This window comes from Jatropha curcas, chromosome 10, assembly GCF_041381405.1.
Source record: "Jatropha curcas cultivar XTBG-Jc1 chromosome 10, XTBG_Jcur_1.0, whole genome shotgun sequence".
Classification (NCBI taxonomy): domain Eukaryota; kingdom Viridiplantae; phylum Streptophyta; class Magnoliopsida; order Malpighiales; family Euphorbiaceae; genus Jatropha; species Jatropha curcas.
The window spans coordinates 3,470,654-3,495,675 of NC_143160.1; the positions used below are offsets into that span (position 1 = coordinate 3,470,654).

General features: G+C 35.9%; 5 protein-coding genes across 6 annotated transcripts; 2 read left to right on the forward strand and 3 right to left on the reverse strand.

Annotated features, from left to right (window-relative positions):
• Positions 1-397: 397 nt before the first annotated feature.
• Positions 398-5,938, reverse strand: LOC105648687 (uncharacterized). The gene is made up of 12 exons (XM_012235153.4): positions 5,749-5,938; positions 5,468-5,596; positions 5,247-5,370; positions 5,041-5,174; positions 4,791-4,935; positions 4,397-4,575; positions 4,036-4,276; positions 3,588-3,686; positions 3,209-3,354; positions 2,896-3,003; positions 2,280-2,368; positions 398-1,676 (listed from the first exon to the last, which is right to left on the reverse strand). The coding sequence occupies exons 1-12, from the start codon at positions 5,815-5,817 to the stop codon at positions 1,172-1,174; spliced, it is 1,968 nt and encodes a 655-aa protein (XP_012090543.1). The 5' UTR covers positions 5,818-5,938; the 3' UTR covers positions 398-1,171.
• A 388-nt stretch (positions 5,939-6,326) lies between these two features.
• LOC105648888 (RmlC-like cupins superfamily protein) lies at positions 6,327-7,265 on the reverse strand. The gene is given in 2 exon segments (XM_012235389.4): positions 6,327-6,619; positions 6,622-7,265. Coding segments are annotated over 2 exon segments (672 nt in total). The 5' UTR covers positions 7,237-7,265; the 3' UTR covers positions 6,327-6,562.
• An 872-nt stretch (positions 7,266-8,137) lies between these two features.
• Positions 8,138-10,709, reverse strand: LOC105648688 (inositol polyphosphate multikinase beta). Its single transcript, XM_012235154.4, has 2 exons — positions 10,555-10,709; positions 8,138-9,374 (listed from the first exon to the last, which is right to left on the reverse strand). The coding sequence occupies exon 2, from the start codon at positions 9,292-9,294 to the stop codon at positions 8,377-8,379; it is 918 nt and encodes a 305-aa protein (XP_012090544.1). The 5' UTR covers positions 9,295-9,374; positions 10,555-10,709; the 3' UTR covers positions 8,138-8,376.
• A 230-nt stretch (positions 10,710-10,939) lies between these two features.
• Positions 10,940-15,177, forward strand: LOC105648689 (Amidase family protein). Of its 2 annotated transcripts, XM_037639672.2 has the most exons (13): positions 10,940-11,355; positions 11,442-11,516; positions 11,622-11,723; positions 11,816-12,040; positions 12,149-12,231; positions 12,320-12,420; positions 12,751-12,874; positions 12,956-13,110; positions 13,333-13,469; positions 13,559-13,729; positions 13,915-14,139; positions 14,529-14,762; positions 14,904-15,177. In XM_037639672.2, the coding sequence occupies exons 1-13, from the start codon at positions 11,164-11,166 to the stop codon at positions 15,039-15,041; spliced, it is 1,962 nt and encodes a 653-aa protein (XP_037495600.1). In that variant the 5' UTR covers positions 10,940-11,163; the 3' UTR covers positions 15,042-15,177. The 2 variants fall into 2 exon arrangements, with proteins under 2 accessions (XP_037495600.1, XP_012090545.1); XM_012235155.4 differs by lacking the exon at positions 11,442-11,516 and having other exon boundaries at positions 10,942-11,355.
• Positions 15,178-17,732: 2,555 nt separating this feature from the next.
• Positions 17,733-24,744, forward strand: TUDOR1 (TUDOR-SN protein 1). Its single transcript, XM_012235156.4, has 17 exons — positions 17,733-17,890; positions 18,395-18,565; positions 18,806-18,880; positions 19,001-19,114; positions 19,186-19,290; positions 19,975-20,181; positions 20,264-20,476; positions 20,561-20,668; positions 21,293-21,463; positions 21,544-21,741; positions 21,821-22,183; positions 22,312-22,542; positions 22,622-22,810; positions 22,896-22,973; positions 23,054-23,248; positions 23,498-23,875; positions 24,230-24,744. Exons 2-17 carry the CDS (start codon positions 18,410-18,412, stop codon positions 24,416-24,418), a joined length of 2,970 nt encoding a protein of 989 aa, XP_012090546.1. The 5' UTR covers positions 17,733-17,890; positions 18,395-18,409; the 3' UTR covers positions 24,419-24,744.
• The last annotated feature ends 278 nt before the right edge of the window (positions 24,745-25,022 follow it).

The window sequence follows — 25,022 nt, forward strand, 5'->3', positions numbered from 1 at the left end:
GACTTCTAGTTAGGAAACTAATTCCCTACAGATCAGATCATAGGTTACTGAACAAATTTAAATTCATTTTATTCCAACCAGGTTAACTCTCGTTTCAGCCTTATGTGATAAAATTAACCCCCTACTATCATTCAAACCTGCTGTTCTGCTTTTTCAGCTTGTTTTGAAACTCATGTATAGACAGTATTTTGCAATGGTATGGTATGAACAAAGTGCCACTAAACCTTCCAAAGTAGGATAATTTTCAACTTTTACAATATCACTACTGTTCGTGACAGAAATTTTTGTACGCTATCAAATATCAATAATTTAGACAAATTGTAATCTGCATAATATAATTATGTTGCAAAACGAGACATTATCTTATAATTGCTGCCATAATCATGAAAATCCCCCATTCTACTCCTAAATTATGATGATCGAACTATGCACACAGACCTCCAAGTTCCGACAGAACTATCATAAGCGAACAGATTATCCTATTTACAGCATGTTGGATAAGCTGCTGTGCTGTTTCACTAATCATCCTTCTTGAAGTCACCACTCCAAGTAGCGAAACTAATAATTAATTGTCATCAGAGATCTCTACAAGTAGCATGATTATACTTCAAATGCACACCTGTCCAAAATAGTCCTTTCATCCAATACCTAAGATTAAGAACCTGTATATTTCCTTTCCAGCCACAATGTCTACCTGTCTGCTTCAACTCAAACTCGCTACATTTTGGTTCTCACTGCTCCTATTTACGAAGTCCAAGAAATCTATCTCTTTCTCTCTCTCTGTAAGCACATTTAAAGCTATATATATACTACGAAAAATTTTGGTGTCACCTTTAGTTTCTACCTGTCAGAATCTGGACAGCTTAGCGGCTCTGATGCAATGATTTCAAGCACAAATTAAAAAAAAAAAAAAAAAGAATGCAGGCAAAAATATGCAGGTAAGATACAGAAGGATATTTGAAAGCAGTCCATTTCATAGAAGCAGATAAGTTGCTCTCAATTTCGGCCTTCAGGAGAATCATTATAACAGAATTTCACAGGCATGCTACTTAATGGATAGTCTATACAAAGAAAAAAAAAAGTTTTCATTGTAAGCCTACTAAAATGAAAGCATATACTAACCTCAGAGACACCTGGCACAACTCTGCTACGCAGGAAGGGATCCTTCTTTTCATTTATGTTTCCTTTTAGCCCTCTGGAAATTGGGTTTCATTAACTGGCTTGAACTCCAACTTTGTTCTGTTGCATGGGTGTGCTGGAACGGGATCAGAGGCCTTTTGGTTGGCATGCCTGTTTCTGAGAGGCTGCTGCCTGTGAGAATGGGAGAAGTTATCTTTGTTTTCAATTGTCTTGGCACCTCTAATCTCTCTAATATTTTTGAAGTTTTTACATCCAACTGCTTATTACTGTCTGGTGAGGATAAAACTAATATATCAATCTTAGGCTTGGAAGTACAAGCGGGAGAATATATACTGGGGTCTTCACTGACAACCAGCTGCTCCCATTCTTCTGCAATGGAAGTGGTTTTGTCTTCTTTAACTGTCCGATTAAGCAGTGAGGGTTCATCTTCAACAACTATAGTATCTAATATACGATTTGGTTTTATATTCAATTCTGATGAATTTGGTTGCTTTGAGTTCAGTTCAGATGCCTCATTCTGTTTAGGTGGAATTGACCTGGAACATTCAATTAATCAAGGAAAATATCAGGAAAAATTCCAAACACAATTAAAACACTGATGATGTTAGTCACACAACACAGATACCCAGCTAAGCTCGGTCTCAAGCTTATGAAAGTTAAAAATTACTTCAGAAATGAGGTCATTCCCACTGATGAGTTTAGTCATGAAAAATACAACGAAGCTCAGTCCCAAACTAAAAAAGTTTCTCTTTTGCAGATGTAAAATAAACTCAATTTGGATTCTATGGTGAGAAAACTGAGCCAAAACAATTGTGGAGAACAAAAAAATGTATAAATTGTTTTCAAGACTCTCTAAATGCACAAGGATGACTGTGAAATTTGGCAATAGCCTCTTCTGGGAAGAAAAAATAGTAACAGAAGAGTCCTGTCCAAATTCTGTTATTTATAAGTTCAACTGAAAAACGAGACAATTTATTTTAGGGAATTCCCCAAAAAAAAAGATTGGTGATCTCTTTAAAGCACTAAGACTTTTTATTCACTCTACCTGTATTTAGAATATCTTTAACTTGGAACTTCAAAAAAATTAGTATATATGTGAGCATATACCACTTTTTAATCAGCAGGAAAGAAAACAATACCCAAATTGTAGGCTTTCTTTCACAAGCAAGTTCAGCTTTTGATGGAACCCTCTCTCATGTAGGACTGGATTATAGTCTCTCAACTCAATCTGTGGGAATTCAGGATGAAAAGGAACTTACGGAAAAGATCAGACGAAAAGAAAGAAAAAAAAAGAGTACGGATACCATCATGCTAAGAAAAGTATATGGTTTGAATCAGTAGAAAAATTTCCTCAAGCAATATAACTAAGAATGGTGCAGTCTAAGTCATGCCTATAGCTGCCAAGCCTTCTAATCCAATTATTCTAAGTTGATTCACATGCACTGACAACAAGAAATTACTAACTGGATGCTCTTAGAGTCTCAAAATGTTCCGAGTGTAAATACTTAAAAAATCTTTCCAAATATATGCACTCTACAATCTCTATTTCTTAACAAGTTCAAAATACTGAGCAAGAATTAAATTTCTTGGTCTTTCGAGGTTATGGCATAGCATGACTAGAAACATTATGCAAACCCAGAAAAAAAAAAAAAAAAAATTTACATTCAACTTAAAGCAAACAAATAAGAGAAGAAAGCAAAAGAAGTCCACAACAAGAAGGCAATTTTAGTAGGAAGTAATTAGGACAAAGTCAACCTTTAATACAGATTCATGAATGGCATTCTGAATATCCTTAGAGACTGAAGAATGAATGAATGGATTGATGTCAGGCCTAGGCAAGACTTCCTCTAGAGCAGCAAGACGCTGCAAAATTGTAGAGTATTTTATTGAAATGGAACAAAGAAGAAAGTAAGTCGTAGGAAGAAAATATAAAACAAACACAAGCAAAAGGACTGAACTGAGAGGAAGAGACTGTATGAGAAATAAAAAGATGATATGAAATGGCATTTACTGTTTACAAGAAACAAATATTTTATTTAGTTAATGAAATAAGGGGATCGACATTCACCCTGAGGAGCATTGGTCCATTTTCTGATGGTTGAAGAATATAATAACAATGGAATGCTGTCTCTCTCATGGTTTCCACATTGCAATATGAAGAACATATCAACCCTTGATCCATTGAATGTAGGGCACTGCAAATCCCTTGAAAAACTGTCAAATCACATCCTCAGTTAGAAAGATGAAAACGTCACAGGTTCGTAAAGATTTACACAAAATACACCCAGAAAATCGGATCACCTTAAGGCTCAAAACATATATGGTATTATAATACTATTGTGAATCAAAGGAACTGGGAAAACCCCTAATTCTGTTACATATAGATTATTGGTGCAAAAAAAAAAAAAAAAAAAAAAAGAGAAATCAAATGAGAGGATTCCTCATACGTTGAAAATTCAATTCAGGCTTGAACATTTCATCTGAAGAGGTTTCTATTTCATTGCAAGCTGATGGAGCTACATAATGTGACGTTCCAAACATAACCCCTGAGTCAAAATATAAAATTGTAAAATGAATTGATAAAAGGAAGCCATCTATTCATAATATTTAAATGTATAACATAGTCATCTGTTCAAACTGCAGCTCGAGGCAATATTTTTCAGATTTAAGCTTGTGTGCATTTCATTATTTTCACTATCACACCAGTATATGTGACTCCATGGCGAGGAAAAAGAGAATCCAATTCAGCATAACAGCTTTATCGTATTAAGCAGAATTTCTCTCATCCCAATGACAGTTTCCTTACTGCTTATATGACAATAGAATAAAATGGACAAGCAAAGTGACAGTCCTATTCAACAGAGAACAGATGATAGATCCCACACATGACATTACCTTCACTTAAAGAACTCAGATTAGTCCTCTCAATAACATTGAAATCTATGGGTGAAGAAACTTGATGGAGCTTCATTGAGCTCTGAAAAGAGGGCATAAACAAGATTGTTTTGTCTCCAACTTTTACAGAATTATCAATCACGTTAGCTGTTCCAAGATCATTGCCTGTAACTGGACAAGAAGGCCTATCAGCTTTATCTTTTACTGCATTATCCAACACTATGCCATGACACCTGCATGTCTATTGGGCAGAGTAAACGATTCATAATATTGCTTTGTTGACATGAAGGAAAATGGAATGAGAAAAGAAGCAGGGAAGAAATGAACCATGTGTAAAGCATAAAGCGATTCTCATAGTTACCTGACAAGCACTGAAGCCATCAATAATTTGACTGACAGATATTGACAAGCTGCAGCTTATTTGATTCAAAGAGCCTACAAGGTTGGACTTAAAGATAAAACGAGCTTGCAGTGGCTCTTCCATGTCATCTTTTAAATCCTGTAGCCATCTTTTTACCAGACTATGAAATACTCTGGTATCTGCAAATATTTTTAATGTCAAAACTAATGACACATGATATAGGAGTTTCACACTTTGGTTTGTTTTGGTTTTCCTAGCAAATATAACTAAGACTATTTAAATTCAAGGAAAATTTAGCTTATTGCAACAATTGTGGTAATATCATGCGGTCAAGCATTAACAATCTTGGATGGGATGATAGAAAAAACTAGAGATCATGATGGGAGGACTTAACCTGGGAGATAGGTCTGGAAGGAGCAATTATCAAGATCAGATAAACTTGTTGCAAAACAGTTGATATTTTCCTGCACATTGCTGAGATAGCTTGCGCTTTGTTCAAACAATACAAACTCTACTGAAACACACTTGTCTGCTGCATCCTGTTCGAAAAAATAAACCAGGAGGTTTTGTCAACAAGAAGCAAAAGCATGTATGCGGTATGCCTAAAAATGAAAGAGAAACAAAATGCATGATATTTGGCTTACCGCGAGAATACCTTTCATGTCGGAGTCTATTTTCTCAGTTAAGCAGGAGCTCAAAACTATCACTTTTCTCATAAAATCTTTACCTCCCCAGGAGTATAGGACTTGATCGCTCAAAACGCTTGGTAATTTTACATCTAGTAGCAGTCCACAAAATAAATTAAAATAAAAAACAAACATGCATGATACAATTTTCCACAGAGAGATACCGCTTGACAGGAGAGCTCCAGAATCGTCAATCTCAGGCAAAAAGGCATCGCCAGGCAAGTTGTTAACGGCATGATGGAAATCGCGGAGATTGAAATTTCCTCTAGGACTATATGCGATTTTTAGCTGTTTAAAATTGGAAAAAAAAAAAAAAACGCCAATATATTTGTATTTACTAATTGTCTACCATTTTCTTCTCTATAGAATCAAAAGACGAAACTACCTCATGAGACGAAGAAATGCGATTATTGGAGACATAGCACAAGCCGATTCTGTCCCTGAGGGAGTCCGATGGAGGCTGAAACGACGAATGCGATGAAATTGCGTATAAATTGGCGAGCTGCAAGAAGCACTGACGAAAATTTGCAATTCCATCAATGAATCAATCAACTGTACAAGGAAACTATCTCTAGAATTTCACAGAAGAGATAGATGGACAGATAAGCTCGATACGATATCCAGAAAGAGGTCCAATAAAGAGAAAGGGAGAAGCTATATTAGTACCTGCTTTAGGTCCCGAAGCAATGGAGGCGATAGGCTACATAGATCCAACACAAAGCATAAGACTGCCATCTGTTCTTCTTCTTCTTCTTCTAGTTTGGCGCGGAATGATTAGAAATGAAATGTCGATTTTAAACGGTAGTAACAAATTTGTAAGGAATTTTATTTTTGCCCCCTATGTTTAGTAATTATGAAATTCCCCCGTGTATTGTTTTGAAAATGATAATAAAATCTCTTGATTTTAGAATTTTGAGCACAAAATAATTTCATTATTTTCTTTTTTTTCTTTGGCCGTACTTATAGATGCCATCAAGATTAGACTTATCTAGCTGACCAAACAAATGAAAATAAAATTTTTTAAATATTATCCACTTTAATTTTTTTTTTTTTTCAATATATGATCAAAAACATCATCTTTCCAATAAAAAAAAATATTTTTCAATAATTTAATCTATTAGTGAATCCATGACTTAGTTCACTCTGCTGATCTTAAGGCTTGTTGCTATAATTTCATTATTTTCTAACATTAACAGAAGAAAATTTATCATTAAGAAGATTTAGATATTGACACTTTGGAGTAATTAAGCACAAAAAATCCCATTGTTTTCTTTTTTGGGTAATTAGACCAGTACATTACATGGCTTTGTAAAAATAAAATTTTAGACCGCATCAGTTGCCGATACATGAAGCCAAAACATATAATCCAACAAAAGATGAAAGTAAAACCAGCATATATAATAAATAATAAAGAGGCATTATTATTTTTTATAAACGTAGGAGAAGCATTGCTTCCATTGTCAAATTATATTTCAACATTCTAATCACTGGTTGTAAAGAGATTGCACCCGTATAGTGTAGCATTTCTCATTCCATTTCTGTTCCAGGAAGAGAGTTGATTTTTCTCACAAGCTTCTTTATCATTTCCGGATCAGGGTCAAACATTGCACCAGCAATACTCACCAATCCTGGGTTCTGGCTGTTGAATACTGAGTAAACAGTAGCATCCTCGTTGCCAGCATTCGCGCAGAAATGGAGCATACCCTTGGGAACAACAAAAACTTCTCCTTCTTTGAGAATCTTTTGAAAAAATTGAGTTTGGGTGTCGACAAATCCAATAATCACTACTCCTGCGCCGACAAAGAAAATCTCGGTAGCTCTTGGATGGGTTTGTGGCGGTACTACACCATCCACATCAAGGTCTGTTCTGGCTATTGAGAGGCCTAGTGTGTTCAGGCCAGCAAAGTCAAAGGCTGTGATAATAGTTGTCGAGGAACTACAGAAGTTTTCTGTATTGCCACGGCGACTTAGTTTCGATGACTTGAAATCTGAGGGAGTGATGGTTGCTGGGTTCTTGCAAGGCAAGCCATTGATGAAGATTGTCTGCTGGCTTGTAGATTCTGCTGGACAAACATCCTGCAGATTATCGAAGTCTGCCAGGCATATTTTAATACAAACGCTCGAGACCATGCAAAAGAGGATGAAGGAATTCATCTTGGTTAGCTTTTTTGGAGCAGATGAGTGTTTTTTATCTGTCTTGAATAACTGATTGCTTTTTTATTTGTTTTATATATGTGTGTGCATTGTTTAGAGATTGCAAGAAATGGAAGTTTTTATTTTTTTCTTTCAGGCTTGGAGTTCACTGCTAGATTTCAAATAGATTATCTTGTAAGCAGATTTAAATAATAGCATTGCTTGAAAGAAATGTTATCAAAGTCACGATGGAAATGTCCTTAATTATTTTCATTATATAAAGATTTTGTTCAGGAAAGCAATTTACTCCACTGAATGCAACACATTACCTTGGGATTTTGAAAGTAATTTGAGGATGCAGGATACTGGAGCTAATTGCAATTAAATAAATGTGATTGATTACTTAATTTAAAAAGGCTGTTCAGTCAGTTGCCATGAGAAAGAGCTCCAAAATGATATTTAATGGCAAGTTGGCAGCTATTTTTTCTTTATCATGTATTGTAAAATTAAAGCTGAAAGTGGTCGAGTGGCATATAAAGAAGCTTTTGCAATCAGCCTTAACGTACTCCGTTTGTCTTATTAATTCTCTTTCCTGCACTGAATCTAATTGTTTAGGTAACTACAAAAAGACTAGAGAGTCTATTATACGGGAGGACTTCAGATTACTAATCCTCTGTCTCACATTCACATTTTCAAGACCTCTTCGGTGCACTCAAATTTTCGAGGAGAGACTCTAGTTTCATGTCTGCGACTAAAGAAGTCAGATGTAGTACTACTAGAACTATAATAGAACTATAATAAGGCCATACTTTCCATTTTTCACCTCAAAACCACATCACACGAACAACAATAATAGCATAAGTTTAGTTTTTCCATCACATAAACACAGAATCACGAAAAAATCTGTGTATTGGAATGAGAATGGAACTAACAGAATAATGGACTGAGAACAAAAAAATAGGTTTTACAGTTAAGTTTGTTTCTTTTTTTCCACTTGGCTAAAAGGACAAATAATAGCCGTGGAACTCTACGCAGAATTTATTCAACAGGTCAATGCATATTAGTTGACAGTCTCATTGAGCTAGGCAAAAAGAAAAATAAGGCCTCTCCTAGCAAAAAGTAATTTTTGTCCAGATCTTTCAGCACCTTGAAATGCTGTGTTCACTCCCCTTTGCTGTCGCCAATATAAATACAATTCTTGTCGGAGTCCTGCAAACCATTTTTGGTTCGGCACTCATCTGGACTGGTAAGAATCTCAGAGATCATCTTTATCAAAGAGCAAAGGCCACCCAAGAAGTTATGATCAATAACACCATTGGCTTCCGTGACATGAGCAAAGTCAACAAGTTTAACTACAGCACCAGAACTTGGACGTTTAAGCATGGACCCCTTTTCATACACAATGAGTACTGAACAGGAATTGAAATGGTAGATGGTTTGATCCTCAAACCATGACTTTAGCTCCAATAGCTGGGCCAGAATCCCAGTTGAACCACCATAAACACTAGATGCAAAAGCACAATCTGGTACAAAATTTGGATCAGCAGATGAGTAGGAAGAAACAAATTTTCTCAGAACTACTCTAACCTCATCTGCATTAAGATTCTGGACAACCTTCTTCCCAGGTCTCCAGAATCCTGATTCTTCACTGCCATATAGCTGCAAGCCAGATATCCTAAAACCCAATGACAAGCTGCTGGTTTCCCTATCCTTTTTAAGGCACTTATGTATATAGTCCTCAGGTGCTTGTGGGTACCATGTTCTAGAACCAATCTTAACGTCCATAATGGATGGATGCAAAAGATTTGAGACAACATCCTGCAAGACAATGTGGGGGCACAACCCAGATCCATCTGATGCTTCTAAGAGTTGGGTACCATAAAAGATAGGAAAGAATTTGCGGATGTGCTCTGGGACCATTGCATTGGAAGAGAAGGATGTGTAGAAGGCCACCTCTTTGGAGCCACGCTCATCACTCTGAAGAGGTTTGTAGAAGCGCCCTGAATCATCTATGAGAGGGCCAAGCAGTCCATCAGATGCTTTATGACCAGCAACTTGATGTTTTGGGATCTTAAGCATGGTGTGTGAGATTAATGAAGAATATTACAACAAAGAAAAGTTCTTCCCTTGAGCTTTATGTGTTTGAAGGGATAATCAATCTGCAAATTTCAGGCAAATTACCAGAGTATTAGCTCTCCCATGCTAATGCTTTCAGACATTATAAAGACCACAAATTTATAAAATGTGTAATGCTGAAAACTGTCAAAGAACAAGAAACAAACATTTCCAATAAGTTGCTAACTATAGAAAAACTGACTATAAATGGGAGAACAAAACCGGCTTGCACCACTTTTCTACAAATGAATCGTGCTTCTTTACTTATCCGTTTATTGGGATCAGACCCTCAATGAAGCCAAGTGGATGCCAATTTGCATTAAAGGATTTCAAATGAGTAACTTAAAAATGATTTTAGTTCAAACCGTTTTGATGACAGTTTCAATTGATTAGATTCAATTATCTGATTCAGAAATTATTTCAGATGGATCTGAATTAACACTTTTTATCGTTATTACAAACACACATCCAAGTGAATTTTTGCATTGGTTAGATTCATGAATTTATATTTAATCAATAAATGAAACCAACACATTCTCAAATTTTAACCTCCTTATTTCAAATCCCTCAAATGTAAACGAAATGAAAATTTGACCTTACATATTCATGAAATTTTGCATGTTCTGTCTTCCCTTAAAAAGCTCAGGTAAATTTTCTTCCAATTCCGCTTATTATGAAAGAAAAGCTCCTAAATTTGATGCTCAAATAATTTATTATGACAAAATCCCATGTGAAAATGAATCTCAAAATTGGGAAAATGAACCACAAGAAATAACACCGCAAAAATCTAACAAGTCTTTTTAACCATTCTAACAATACTTTTCTCAAGAACTTCCTGAGGGTATATGAAGAATATTGCTACTCAAAGTTGAGAAAAGAAGCAAAATTGATAATTGAAAAATTAGGTAGTTCGTAATCTCCTAATTCACACAGTATTTACAGAACCCAGAAGCCCTATCTTAATTCCCGTTATCGCTCAAGAAAAGAAATTTTCTAAGCCCATAAATTAAGAATAAATTAGAATATACATGGAGCACAAAGTACATAGTAAAAAAAAAGATCAGCAAATAAAAAATTTCAAATCTTTTCAAAAAAAATAAAAAATTTCAAAATACGTTCACGATCGCACAGAAACCAAAAAAAACCTGAATTTTAATATTTTCCTCACTCAATACAATGCCGAATAACAAACATCCCAAATGAAACAATTCAAAATTAACTTACAGCTTTTTAGAGAATCCACTGCTCAAGCTCGAGGATTAGATCGATCATATTCTGAGAAGAAAACTGCAAATTGCTTAGAGGGAGTTTCTCACGCTAACCGAAGCGGATGGGTCCCAGAAAAGGCTAAAAAGGTTGGAGATATTCTCGGCCGATTGATACAAGTGGATTGTATATATAATACAGAGTTTTCATGTCGGATTTATTTATTTATTTATTTTTTGAAAAGGCAATTCGATTTATGACAAAAAGAATCAAATACATTCAAGTGTATGGGAATCAGATGCGGACTGGTCAAAGTCAGCCAAATTACCATTTACGGCAGATTCGATTTTTTGTTAGTTAATTATAGCACCAGCATCGGTCAGATTATTTACCACTACTGATGGCCGGCCGAGACAGGCATTTGTGCAGCAAAGTCAAAGAGCTTACAAAAGACTGGCACCGTGTTTTGGCGGTGGACCTGACAATGCCGGTGCTACTCAGTCTCTCCAATCAGCGACAACAACTCAGATCAAATACTAATAGTATTATATTATGCAGTTATCTGATGAGCTAGTATAAGTGCAGAAACCAATGAAAGCACCCATTGAGGACTGAAACGTGGCAGCTATGGCGGTTGACTTCTGTCTTTCTTTTCCGATTGGATTGACACGCTTCAGTCTCTGCGTCGTTTTTGTACTCTCCATGTCGTTTTATGTAGCTGGGTCTTGTGTCTGCTTACACTCCCAAAACGATCCCACCTCTGATTCGCCCATTTCAAAGCAATCCGTTCGCTTTCTCGCTGAAAGTAACGTGACCATGGTATCTTTCTCGCTGTCTCTGAAAATTTGAAACTTGGTGTCTTTTTTTCTATAGTAATGGTTTTCCTCAATATATTGAAAAATCAGATTAGGCCTTTTAGAAAATTATGGGTAACGTTTCGAGACAAATTTGGTACTTGTTCCCGTAAATCTTTTGTGCAGGTAAGGTGACGCTCAGCAATTAGAAATAAGCAGGATCATAGATAATTTGATCTTGTTTCTGTATATATTACATGGCTTAATGGTTTCATTGTTGTTAATGAGCAGGATAGTAAGAGAAATAGCAGATGCTCAGATAAGATAACTGAAGCTTCGCAACTTAGATGCGCATTTAAGATTCTAGATGCCAATTTCTTCAATGATGCTAAGGTGATTGTGTAGAACTTCTCCATTTTTCGTTTTTTTATTCTATTTAATGTAATTATGTTTGTTTATTTAACAAAAAAAAAAAATTCATTTAGGTGATGGAGATTGCAAAGGGTGCGGTGGAGTTTAATTTGCCCGTGATTAGAGCTAATCGGAGATTAGTTGCTTCTGAAAATGGAGGATTGCATAACCCATCTTATTTAGTATTTAATCCAGAGTGGACTCCTGAGCACGTGGAAAATGCAAGCAAAAGATTTAACTATCCTGCTCCCGTTGGCATACAGAAGCCAAAAAGTGAGAAAGATATTGTCTTCATGAGTGTAAGATTATTAGTTGCTACTTGTTTGTGGGTTATCAAATGTCTTTTTTTTTTTTTTTTTTCTCTTTTTTTTTTCTCTCTCTGTGTCAATTTGGCTAGACTATGGCAGGTACTTGAACTAGGAGAACTCATTAGGACGAAGCAAATTACATCTCAGGAGCTTGTGGGAATTTTCCTTGAGAGGTTGAAAAGGTGTGTCAAAGAAATTAGCGTGGTGGTTATTCATTGTAAGTTTCAAGTTATTTTTTATTAATAATGATCAATTGCTTGAAATGCGTAGGTACAATCCTGTTCTTGAAGCTGTGATAACTTTTACAGACGAATTAGGCTATAAGCAAGCAAAAGAAGCTGATGAATTGCTTGCGAAAGGAGTATATTTGGGTATCTTATCTCTTCACAATTAACATAATCAAAGTATTAGTATCATCCTTCCATCAAATGGATGTTTTAATTCTTAAGTTAATGCCATTGGCCAGAAATGCATTTTTCAAAGGGTTTTAATTAAGCGGCTTTCAGGTAGATAGGTGGGAAAGATAAGCTTGTCTAGTAAACGTTGTAGACCTTGGTAAAACAGATCAAACTGATTATTATCAAAATGATTCAACCTTGATTTTGTTCATGTTGTAATTCGGATTCTTAATGTTGCTTCTTTATAAGTATTGTGAAATTGTTTCTTTGACTCTAGATTTAAATAATGGTTTCATCTTACAGGACCTCTCCATGGAATTCCTTATGGACTGAAGGATATTATAGCAGTACCTGGGTACAAGACAACATGGGGTTCAAAAAGTTTCAAAGATCAAGTTCTTAATATTGAAGCTTGGGTTTACAAGAGGTATCGAGTATAATGTGAAAGTACTTTTATTGCATTCAGAAAGTAAATTATTTCGCAATTTCATTGCTATGCTGAATACAGGTTAAGGTCAGCAGGGGCAGTTCTTGTTGCAAAACTTGTTTCTGGATCACTGGCATATGATGACATCTGGTTTGGGGGTAGAACGAGAAACCCTTGGAACATTGAGGAATTTTCAACAGGTTCATCAGCTGGGCCTGCTGCCTGCACTTCTGCCGGTATTCTTCTGGTCTTATGGGTTTTGATCTTCAAAGTTACATTCCCTTCCATATTGTGATCATGTAAATTTTTATAGGATTTTGAGTACTTGTTCAACAATCTCAAGAATTATTTAAGTTTGCACTGAAATCTTGAACCAATATCATTTCAATAAAATCACAAGACAAGTATCCTTTTTAATGAACTTTTTTGGCAATTAAGAACTAGTTATCCATAAACAGGTATGGTCCCATTTGCGATTGGTTCAGAAACAGCTGGCTCAATTACATACCCTGCGGCTCGTTGTGGTGTAACAGCATTGCGTCCAACTTTTGGTACTGTTGGTCGAACTGGTGTAATGAGCATAGCAGAAAGCTTGGTGATGCCTTACGTTATTCATGTCAATAGTATTTCTCCATTCATTAGCTGTGCGCCAATTGTAGAATCTAAATTGCATTTATTTAACAGGATAAGCTTGGTCCTTTCTGCAGAAGCGCTGCAGATTGTGCAGTTGTTCTGGATGCTATTAGGGGGAAGGATACTGATGATGTCTCCTCAAGAGATATTCCTTTTAATGATCCATTTTCTGTTGACATTACACAGCTTACTGTTGGATATATGGATGATGCTGAAATGGAGGTTAGTAGGCTATTCATTTGCTGTATATGTCACATTACTGATTTCAGAAGTTGTTCAACAAACAGATTACGAATGGCACCCACTTTTATCAGCCAACTTAATTCATGACGCTGGCGGCTTTCTGTTGATTTTTTTTCCCTTCCAATCAAAGTTTTGAGTGAATTTCATTGGGACGGCAATGGCAGGTTGTTCATGTGCTAAAGGAAAAAGGTGTTAATATGGTTCCTTTCAAACTGAATTACACTGTTGACTCTGTCCAAGGAATATTAAATTTCACAATGGACATTGAAATGTTGGCTCACTTTGATGAGTGGCAACGCATTGGTCAGGATGATGTTTATGAAGCTCAAGATCAATGGCCCACTGAGTTGGGTCGTTCACATGTAATTCCAGCAGTTGATTATGTGCAGGTATATTTTCTGTTATCAATTGATCAATCGATAGCCTTAACATCTATATGGTTTCTAACAGCATTATACATCCCATTTGTTTCTTTCTGTTTTTTTTTCCCCAAAAGCAAAAAAAAAAAAGAAAAAAAAAAAAATTGCTGTCACCCCGAAGGTTTTGTAAGTTCTTTGGTGGAGTTACGTGGCCTTTTTTTTATGCAATACTCTCTAAGACAACCTTGGAAGTGCTTATCATTTTAATATCTTAAATTATGCATTGTCATTCATTTTTAAGAGCATAGCAGGCATAAACTTTGCTCAATCCGGTCTAGAACACATAGTCAGCGATATTGGAATAAATTTCATGCATTAGAATAAACCATGTATTCGCATTGAGATAATCTTTTCCATAGGCGCAAAGGGCACGAGGAAAATTAATTCAGGAAGTCAAAAAGAGTTTCAGTGTCGACGCATTCATTGGCAATGCAACTGACTGGGAAAAGGTTTGTCTGGGGAATCTTGTGGGTCTGCCTGTAATTGTGATTCCAACTGGATTTAAAAATATATCTAATCCACCTTCTGGAGGAAGCCGAAGGAGAACCACTATCAACACTGGCATTTATGCTCGTCCTAACCATGATCACATTGTAAGCTCCTTAATTATGTTAAGTTTTAATAATTTTACCTCTTTCTGTTGACAAAAAAAAAAAAAAAAAAGTGTTGCATACAAGGTGTAGATGTAAGACTCTTGCTATTGAGCTGAATAACTGTGTCTACCTTTTGTCCAGGCTCTGGCATTAGCAATGGCTTACCAATCTGTCACTGATCATCATAAGCAGCATCCACCAATTGACAATCTTGGGCCAAATGACAAGATACCCGATCCACCTACGGTCATTATCCCTCCTAGGAAGTTGCACAAATAAATGTTTGGGAAATCCCACAGTGTTTGTGTCTACATCTTTATTTTTGTTCATATATGTATGAAGGGAAATGAAAATTACAGTGGATGAAAGGAAAGATTTAGCACTACAAGTAGCACGATGGTGCCCTTTTTCTTGAGGTTTTACTTCTCCACTTTTATGAAGATTATAAATGCTAAATTGTACACATTAGGTTTCTGGCCGGCACAGAACAGAATGGCTTCTAGTAACAAGCCACGAAGCCCTAGTGTCTTGTGCACAATCTTGATTCCATCACAAAGCAAATGTTGTTACAACCTTTTGAGCTCTTCAGGGAAGAAGAAGATTAAAGCGTATTAGAATGTGAGGGTAAAACAAATGTTAATTAGTTCAAAAACTACAGAATGAACGTCTTGTAGTGATGCCGTTCAAGTTTTTGCGAGGAACGGTTGACAGAACACGTGGTCGTTGATCGACAGGAGATCTATTCTTCGATTGACACCGTTGAAAAGGGGTTTTCCCAGCTTCAATGATTGAGATGCACGCTTCAATATAACTTATAATAAATGCATATATAGTTTGATGGTTATATACCTTTTATCAAGTCTATTAAAACATAAAGATCTTCATACATTTTCGTTTACTAATTTTTTTTTTTTTTACATTTTTTTTTTCTATTTATAATAACTTTTGAAATTCAAACTTCTAATTTATTAACATCGAGCAAGAGCACAATAGAAAATTTATTTATTTGAAAACAGGGAACTGCAGTCTAACAATACCAGAAAGAGTAAACCAAGTGGAACGGGCCAATAAATTTTTCATACGTTTGGTGCGAGTTTCCACATACGACCAAGTGCTAAATGATATCACTACCATACGTGGCTGCAACTTCAATTGAATCACCCACTGCCAAATTATTGTACTTTTTTTATTTCTGTTTTACACATTTTCTAGAGTATTATTTAGATAAAACTTTGTCAATAATAGTAATTTTATATTTCTAATCTTGATATTGTAAATAAATTTATATCAAATTGTAATTTAAATTTACCAATTAAATTACTTTCTAAAGCACACCAAGACACAGTCTAACGGTAAATCTATATACAATAGATTTACATTTAAATCAATTTTCTCCAATTCTCAAAAAGAAAATGCTTTTTGATAAATTCATTATTTGAATCAATAAACTAAATTATACATAGTCAATAACACGTGATTTGATCTATATTTTATTGATTTGACGAGGAGAGTTTTCGAATTGGAGATTACTGTTTCGAGTTAAAGCAAAAGAAAGGCGGATATTCCAGAGGCAAAAGAAACTACCGCGTATTGTACGTAACTTATCTATCTGTTCTGTTATTTTCAGGTAAAGCAAAAACGGTAAGATGAGGAAAACAAGTCATTGACGTCATGTCCTTTTCCTTTATCTGCATTCTTAGAGGATCCAAATGCGCAAATGCTATCTTAAAATGTTCAGTTTCTTCTCATATTTTGTCCTTTTGGTTGTGCTTTGGCACTTGCCACGCGTTTTAGGTAAAATCCAACAGTAATTGGCGTTTTTTACGATTACATGGCAAATCTTTTTTTTTTTTTTTTTTTTACTGCTGCAAATCTGGGCCATAAATATAATTACTATTAATAAGAGAAAAAAAAAAGTATGTATGTTTCTCCAAATCAGTAAAATTTACATTAATGGGAAATTCATGTGGAGCAATGGAGATCACCTGATGAAGTAAGAATTCTTTTTTTGATCTTTAACATTTTTTTTTTATTAATAAATGTTGCTTTGAAGGTGTAGTTGAAGTTTGGTGAGCAGCTTTTTTTCCATGTTTTGCTACACTGAAAATGGCAAAATGCCTTTTTTTAGGGATTGTATGGTAAACATTTAAAAAAAAGTAATTATTTTTATTTGTTTTAATGATAATGATTATTTTTTAAACTACAAATATGCTAAGCTCTATTTTATCAATCATGTCAAAAAAAAAAGCTCTATTTTATATAAAAAAAAAAAATTAATTGGAATTTTTTCAAAAAAATTTTTGGTGTGCACCAAAAGTTACAATCGGAAGAGAAATCCCTTACAAGTGAATTTTCTTTACACAAGAGCCCTGATGTTTTTAAAACTAATATCATATATTTTAATGGAAAATTAAAATTATAAAAAATCAGTTAAATTCAAAAATTCATACGTCACAATCACATTTCCATCTATCTAGTCAAATATTTAAAATCTGAAATTTGAATTTATAATAATATTTGATCTCTTAAGATATAAAAATAAAATGATTATCGAGTTATGACTAATTTTTCAGTATCATTTAATCTTAATTTTGCCTAATAGGCCTATAGGTTAATGGAGCAATGGTGAGTAATGGAAGAACAGCTTTAATGACATCATCAAAGCACGAACCCTCCAAATAAAAACACATTTAAGTTTCTTACAGAAAATTAATCTCAAATCCTTTATTTAAAAAAAATAATATTTCTTTTTAAGAAAGAAATTAATTAATGTTATTTCCTAATTCAGGCCAAAAAGGATTAGAACAGAGGAGGAGGATAGACATCAATTTTGGAAAATCCAAAAAGGATATTTAAACTTTCTATTGATTTTGTTACAACACAGTAGCTGTGCTCGTCAAAATCTCTTTTGGTACTCCTGTAATTTCACCCGAAAAGGAAGGGTATATTCATTGTCAGCACCCTCTACCTTTAATTTATATCTCTCCTCTCTCCCCCCCATTTTAGAGTCTTGCTCTCTGCCTCTCTCCTTGATCCGCCGTCTAACTTGGCAAAGATCTCTCTGTTCGACTCTTACTGTAGAGACTTTTTTTTTTCCTCTGTTTCTTTCTCTCATTTGAGAGATCCAGGTAATAGCCATTTTTGTAGCAGATCTGTCTCTGTGTTCATTATATTATGTGTGTGGAGTGAAAATTTTCTAGCTCCCTGATCCACTTGTTGTTCAAAAGAAAACATGTTATTTGATATATTACAAGGAATATATGATTGTCCTCAGAATGCTATAGATCAAGCTGTGCGGCTGTCTAATACTGTGATTGTTTACAGATCTTTTTTGTGTATGTACCTGTTCAATGGCTTTGTTTTTGTGTTTGGATGAATTCGATGCTTCGGATCTGAAGTTTCTGTATTGCTTTTGGCCTTAATTTTGAATTTTAGCATGTTTTATGGATTCGTTTTTGGATGATCGGGATGGAGAATTGATTATTATATGATATATATAGCTGCTAACGCTTTTGGATCAACAAAAGATTCACTCTTTTTGTGCAATTATGTGAACAGAGTCGTGAAGGTGTTGAATTTCTTTCTCAAATCTCTTTTATTTATTTACTTGAATTGGTTTGTTGTGCCTGTAGATCTTAGTTGTTGAAATGGCAACAGCAAAAGGCTCAACTGGATGGTACAGTGGAAAAGTGAAAGCTGTTCCGTCAGGGGACACTTTGGTATTAACGGCCAAGTCTAGCAATAGGCCTGGCCCTCCGCCTGAGAGGACCATTAGTTTGTCGTATCTTGTCGCTCCAAGACTGGTAAACATGTGATTTATATTTTGTTTTCCGTGCATTATTATGTAAGTTGCATGCCTTTTGATTACTTGCTTAAGTGAATAGCTGAATGGCTATCTAGTTTGTGGAGTTATATTGAGGTTCTAAGTTGTACAATCTCAGGGTTTGAAAGACTTTTTCATTTTTTCATTTTCACCGTCTTTGGTTTTATAAATGCTAAATTCGACCTGTGGCTAATGTTTTGAATTGTTATGACTAAGCCAGGCCCGAAGAGGTGGTGTTGATGAACCCTTTGCCTGGGAGAGCAGAGAGTTTTTGAGGAAACTCTGCATAGGAAAGGTGAATATTACTAAAATGTATTATTCTTGCTGCTGTTGGGGGTATGCTTTTATATTGGGTAAAGTATATTGGGTATAGAGGGGGGGATTCATGTGCTAACATCTTAATCTTATGAAACAGGATGTCACGTTCAAGATTGATCCCACTGCACCAAACGTTGGCCGAGAATTTGGAATTGTGTTTATAGATGACCGAAATGTTGGAACTATAATGGTTTCAGAAGGCTGGGCAAAGGTTATATTCTTTTGTCAGGTTTTGATTTCATATCTTTTCCATGTGGGCATTTTCTGAATCTGCTAGTGCAGGTCAGGGAGCAGGGTCAGCCGAAAGGTGATGCCAGTCCTTTTCTTGCTGAATATCAAGTCCATGAAGAACAAGCAAAGCAAAAGGGTCTAGGTCGATGGAGTAAGGTTGGTTCCTGGCATACTGGTGCTTCTCTTTTTCTTCTTTCCAATTGTGAATCTGAATTTTGGCCTTCTATTTTTTCTTCTTGAAGTTCTTATCCATAGAGTGTCAAAGAAACTTATACATAATACTTAGGTTGTGTTTAGCGAAAAAGCATTGTGTTGGCTATGTTGATTCATCGTAGCTAGCTAGAGGTTAGTTGATTAGGCATAAAAAACCCAAAGCAACATTTTCAATTTGCTTCTTGCAACAACTTCTAAAAGCAGTTATCAACCTCAATATCAATGGCTTAGTTGCATTGTTCTTACTGATGCTTCTATCATCATAATATAAATAATTTAGTATTCCAAGTGAAATGGAAACATTTAGGACTTAAGGCTAGTGAATTATTGATCTCTAAAAATAATATCAGAGTGCTCCATGTTGAACTATTTTATCCATAGGTGATGCATGGCCACCTTCTGTGGAGCTGCAAACTGCAATACCTGTTCTTTGTGATATGGTTTTGATTATATTGAATATGGTTCATCTTTAAATTTTGGCTGTTTATACCAACAGTTCAAATAGTGAAAAGTTGCTATTGCATTTGGCAAGTCTAATATGAAGAATTACAATGATGTCTTTGTTTATTACTTTGTACAAAATAGATATTCATTAAATGTTCTGATCTTCCAAATTTCTTACCATAGACACCTGGTGCTGCTGAGGCATCCATCAGAAATCTTCCTCCCTCTGCCATTGGTGATCCTAGTAACTTGGATGCCATGGGTCTGCTTGCTGCAAACAAGGGCAGGCCCATGCAAGGTATTGTTGAGCAAGTTCGTGATGGCAGTACTGTTCGTGTGTATTTGCTTCCAGATTTCCAGTTTGTCCAGGTGTTTGTTGCAGGAATCCAGGTACACTGTGGTTAGCATAGTTGTACTTGTTGCTATCATTATTATGCTCCCTAAACATCTATTGTTTGCCTGTTTAAGTTAGGGCCCATCAATGGGTAGAAGAGCTACACTAGAAACTGCTGCGGAAAAAGTCCTAAACTCTGATGAGCAAAATGGAGATGCTTCTGAACCTCGAGCCCCTTTAACGTCAGCACAGAGACTCGCAGTCTCAGCAGCAACATCATCAGAAGTTGCTCCTGATCCATTTGCACTGGAAGCGAAATACTTTACTGAGCAACGTGTATTAAATAGAGATGTAAGTTAAATTGCTGTTTTCAGATTCCTGTACATGACATCTAGATTTTAGTTTTCCTTTTTGATCTAACTTTTGTTTTTGCAGGTCCGTATTGTCTTGGAAGGAGTTGACAAATTCAGCAACTTGATTGGATCAGTATATTATCAGGATGGGGAATCGGCAAAGGACTTGGCGTTGGAGCTTGTGGAAAATGTATATGATCTAATGTTGCCAGATTATGTTGATTGCACATGCTAATCATATCTGTAGAGCTAGCAAATTGGCCTGTCTTTCTTTGCTTCTCTACATTAACCTTCACATGGTTTCACTATTTTCTGTATGGATCTATTCTCATATCTCTGCTGTGCCTGTTTCGTGTTAAAGAGCTTGAGGTTTGTTTGTTCATCCCAAGCCAAAAAATTGGGAAAATAAATGGAAAGAAACAGCCCTGTCAGGCATAGAGAGTTATTTAGAACAAGGGGCTTTGATTGAAATATAAGCTTATGTCTTATTTTAATGGCAAAATGAATCTTGACAGTGAAACTATGTACATGTGTGTGCATGTTGCATAAATGTTTGTAGAAGTCTTTATTTAGTCTATACAAAATGATGATTCCTGTAAAACTTGTTGATGCTTTAACCTATAAAATGTTTGTGTTTTATTAAGTTAGTTGCTAGTAGAAGTAGAGAATGATCAATTGCCTTTTAGCTTGTTAGATTTGACAACTTTCTCAGTAGTTTATGCATTGAAAATACTCGAAAGTAATATCAGATGTCATATTTTCCTATTTCCTTTTATAGAGATTCTGAATAACACTCTCTCTTTCTCACATGCAGGGTCTAGCTAAATATGTTGAATGGAGTGCAAACATGATGGAAGATGATGCTAAACGCCGGCTGAAGAATGCGGAACTTCAAGCTAAGAAAAACCGCTTGAGGATCTGGACAAACTATGTGCCCCCTCCAACAAATTCAAAAGCAATTCATGACCAGAACTTCACAGGAAAGGTAAAAATTTTTAACTATTATTTTCTACACAATTGTTTATCTCTCTGCATGGATCTCCAGCAAACTAATTTTTCCTCCAGGTAGTGGAGATTGTAAGTGGTGATTGCATCATTGTGGCCGATGATTCCGTCCCATATGGAAGTCCATTGGCAGAAAGACGGGTCAATCTTTCGAGTATTAGGTGCCCGAAAATGGGAAATCCTCGCAGAGATGAAAAGCCAGAGAACTATGCACGGGAAGCTAAGGATCTTCTCAGACGTCGCCTTATTGGGCAGCAAGTATGAAAACTATAGCTGTCACATCTCATCACGATTGTATATATGTTATGTTATATATTATACAATATATGTTTTTCAGGTGAATGTGCAAATGGAATATTCTAGAAAGGTTACCATGGGAGATGGAGCTATGCCTGCTTCTGGATCTGGGGACTCGAGAATAATGGATTTTGGATCAGTTTTCCAGTTGTCTTCCTCTGACGGTGATGGTGATGAAGTGTCAGCAGCTTCATCAACTGGTAGCAATCAGCAACCTGGGCTTAATGTTGGTGAGTTGATGGTTTCCCGTGGCTTTGCCACTGTGATTCGGCATAGGGACTTTGAGGAAAGATCAAATTATTATGATGCCCTTCTTGCTGCTGAATCACGGGCTATTGCTCAGAAGAAAGGAATGCATTCTGGCAAGGAGTCTCCAGTATCGCATATACTAGATCTCACCACGGTTAGGAATATACACTGCTGTTTTGCACTCCCACCCACCAAACACCCCCCCCCCTCCCCCATGCTATCTTTTTTTCTTTTTCCTTCGTTTATGATGTCCTCCTTACAATTTTAATATGGTTCTTTCAGCAATCATCCAAGAAAGCAAAAGAATACTTGCCTTTCCTGCACCGGGGCAGAAAAATTGCTGCTGTAGTGGAATATGTGCTCAGTGGTCACCGTTTTAAGGTTTTATGTCCCAAGGAGACATGCAGCATTGCGTTTTCATTTTCTGGTGTTAGGTGTCCCGGTCGTGATGAGCCATATTCAGATGAGGCAATTGCACTAATGAGACGAAGGATAATGCAGAGGGATGTTGAGGTATTGCTCTTCCTGTTTAGGCCTGTTACTTTACTGCATACTTAATTACATTCTTTTGATGAATGTTTATTTTGTGTAGATTGAAATAGAAACTGTTGATAGAACTGGAACGTTCTTGGGAACCCTGTGGGAAGCAAAGACTAACATGGCAACAGTTCTTCTTGAAGCTGGGCTTGCAAGGTTGCAAACTTCCTTTGGCCTTGACAGGATTCGTGATGCTCATCTTCTTGAACAGGCTGAGCAGTCTGCAAAAAAGAAGAAACTGAAAGTAAGAAGTCAGACATGTGATATATTTTGCTGTCATAATAATGTTTGTCTCTCTGCTTAGGATGAGACTGAAAAATTCGTTGCAGATTTGGGAGAATTATGTTGAAGGAGAGGAAGTCTCTAATGGTCCAGCTGTTGAAAGCAAACAGAAAGAAGTGCTAAAGGTAGTTGTGATATAATTGGATAATATTTCTGCTTTGTCATAACATGGTTTGTGAATTTTGCTGTTCAATATATTTTTCAGGTGGTGGTTTCAGAAGTCCTGGGTGGTGGCAAGTTCTATGTACAGGCTGTTGGGGATCAAAAAGTTGCCTCTATTCAGCAACAACTTGCTTCCCTGAATCTCCAAGAAGCTCCTGTGATTGGCGCTTTTAATCCTAAGAAAGGTGACATTGTACTTGCTCAGTTCAGTGCAGATAATTCATGGAATCGAGCAATGGTGAGTCTCAGATCTCCTATCTGCTAAGTTATCAATTCCATTCTTATCTAATTTTATTTCTGTTTTTCATACTATTGAATTCATTTCATATACCTTTTATTACTGCAATTATTTCATAGATGGGGCAATCTTATGTTTTCAGTGCTAACCAATTAGAATCATCTCTTTTTTCCCCTCCTTTTTGAAGTCCATTTAACTTGTGATGCTGATGTTCTCTTTGTTCTGTTTCTTGTTATGTGACTTGTGAAGATTGTGACTGCACCTCGTGGAGCAGTGGAATCCATGAAAGACAGGTTTGAGGTGTTCTACATTGATTATGGAAATCAGGAGGAGGTCATGTACAGTCAGTTACGGCCCCTTGATCCATCAGTCTCGCTGGCACCTGGTCTTGCTCAGCTGTGCAGTCTTGCATATATTAAGGTTCCAAGCTTGGAAGAGGATTATGGTCCAGAAGCAGCTGAGTATTTGAGTGATCATACATTAAACACCTCAAAAGAGTTTATGGCAAAGGTAGAGGAGAGGGATACTTCTGGAGGAAAAGTCAAAGGACAGGGAACTGGATCAGTTCTTATCGTAACTTTGGTTGCTGTGGATTCTGAGATCAGTGTAAATGCAGCCATGGTACAGGTACGGGCAGTGGGCTAGCTACCTTTCCTTTTTTTTTTTTTTTTTTTTTTTTTTTTTTTTTTTTTGTGAACATGTCAGAATTTTATTGTGTGGATAGCTTAATCATACTTCCTCGAAGTTGGCCTTTGTTTACATAAATATAAAGAAGTTTCACTCACATTCTAATAATGCCATTTGAGTTATAAACTTGACAATAGTTTTGGTCAAAATGAATACTAGATGGAAAAAATAACAGAAAGACAGACTGCATTCTTCTGTAAATTATATGAAATATGTACACTTCCTCGAATGAACTTTCTTTCTGTTTGTGCTTTGTCTAATAGCTGCTAATTCGGGTCCTTTCAAACTTTTTAGGAAGGATTGGCTAGGATAGAAAAGAGGAAGAAGTGGGACTCCAAGGAAAGACAGGTGGCCCTAGACAATTTGGAGAAGTTCCAGGATGAAGCACGCTCTGCTAGACGTGGAATATGGGTATATGGAGATATCCAGTCAGATGATGAAGACATGGCCCCTCCAGTTAGAAAGACTGGTGGTCGCCGATGATTATAACTTAGATAAACTGGATTAAGTGGAAGGAACAAAAAAAACAAGAAGACATGATTGGCGCGAGGTGAGATTTAAGTTATAGGAAATGTCGTTCCATTTTAGAACATGAGAGTAAACAAATGTTGCAGCGTAAACTGGAGTTTTGTTTTTTTTGTTTTTTTTTTCTCCTTTTTCTTTTTGTTCTAAAATTTCCATTGTAGTTGAGGGGACAATTTTTTCATACATTCCTTAATAAGGTAAACTAAATCCAGTTTGGTCCAGTCGCTATGTGAAAACATTATAAACAAGTTTTGCTGCGAAATGGAGTTAATAGTGTGTCAGTATTCTCGTCGTCTTACTGCCTGCTTTTCTTTTGCAATGGATATATATCGCTGGATCTCATTCTTGGAATACTGTAGCTGGGTGGGTGTTGTGGGAGAAATCTATAACATGGATGTAAACTAAGAAAAAAGTTTTCTTTATTTGAAAATAAATATTCTATTACTATTAAAGGGTAATTTTTAAAGTTTGTCAAATGAAATTGAAAGCATATACGTTTGGAAAAACAAATAGAGGTCAAAGACTTTCAAATCATTTACTAAACCGAAATATTTTGAAGAAA

Excerpts from the sequence above, each read along its gene's own strand:
- LOC105648687 (XM_012235153.4), bottom strand. The coding sequence starts at position 5,817 with ATGGCAGTCTTATGCTTTGTGTTGGATCTATGTAGCCTATCGCCTCCA. Across the intron at positions 5,371-5,467 it reads GCATTTCTTCGTCTCATGAG|CTAAAAATCGCATATAGTCC; the intron begins GTAGTTTCGTCT and ends AATTTTAAACAG. Across the intron at positions 3,355-3,587 it reads GCCTGAATTGAATTTTCAAC|TTTTTCAAGGGATTTGCAGT; the intron begins GTATGAGGAATC and ends GTGATTTGACAG.
- LOC105648688 (XM_012235154.4), bottom strand. The coding sequence starts at position 9,294 with ATGCTTAAGATCCCAAAACATCAAGTTGCTGGTCATAAAGCATCTGAT.
- LOC105648689 (XM_037639672.2), top strand. The coding sequence starts at position 11,164 with ATGGCGGTTGACTTCTGTCTTTCTTTTCCGATTGGATTGACACGCTTC. Across the intron at positions 11,517-11,621 it reads CCCGTAAATCTTTTGTGCAG|GATAGTAAGAGAAATAGCAG; the intron begins GTAAGGTGACGC and ends GTTAATGAGCAG. Across the intron at positions 14,140-14,528 it reads CAGCAGTTGATTATGTGCAG|GCGCAAAGGGCACGAGGAAA; the intron begins GTATATTTTCTG and ends TCTTTTCCATAG.
- TUDOR1 (XM_012235156.4), top strand. The coding sequence starts at position 18,410 with ATGGCAACAGCAAAAGGCTCAACTGGATGGTACAGTGGAAAAGTGAAA. Across the intron at positions 19,115-19,185 it reads TTTCAGAAGGCTGGGCAAAG|GTCAGGGAGCAGGGTCAGCC; the intron begins GTTATATTCTTT and ends CTGCTAGTGCAG. Across the intron at positions 20,669-21,292 it reads CGTTGGAGCTTGTGGAAAAT|GGTCTAGCTAAATATGTTGA; the intron begins GTATATGATCTA and ends TCTCACATGCAG.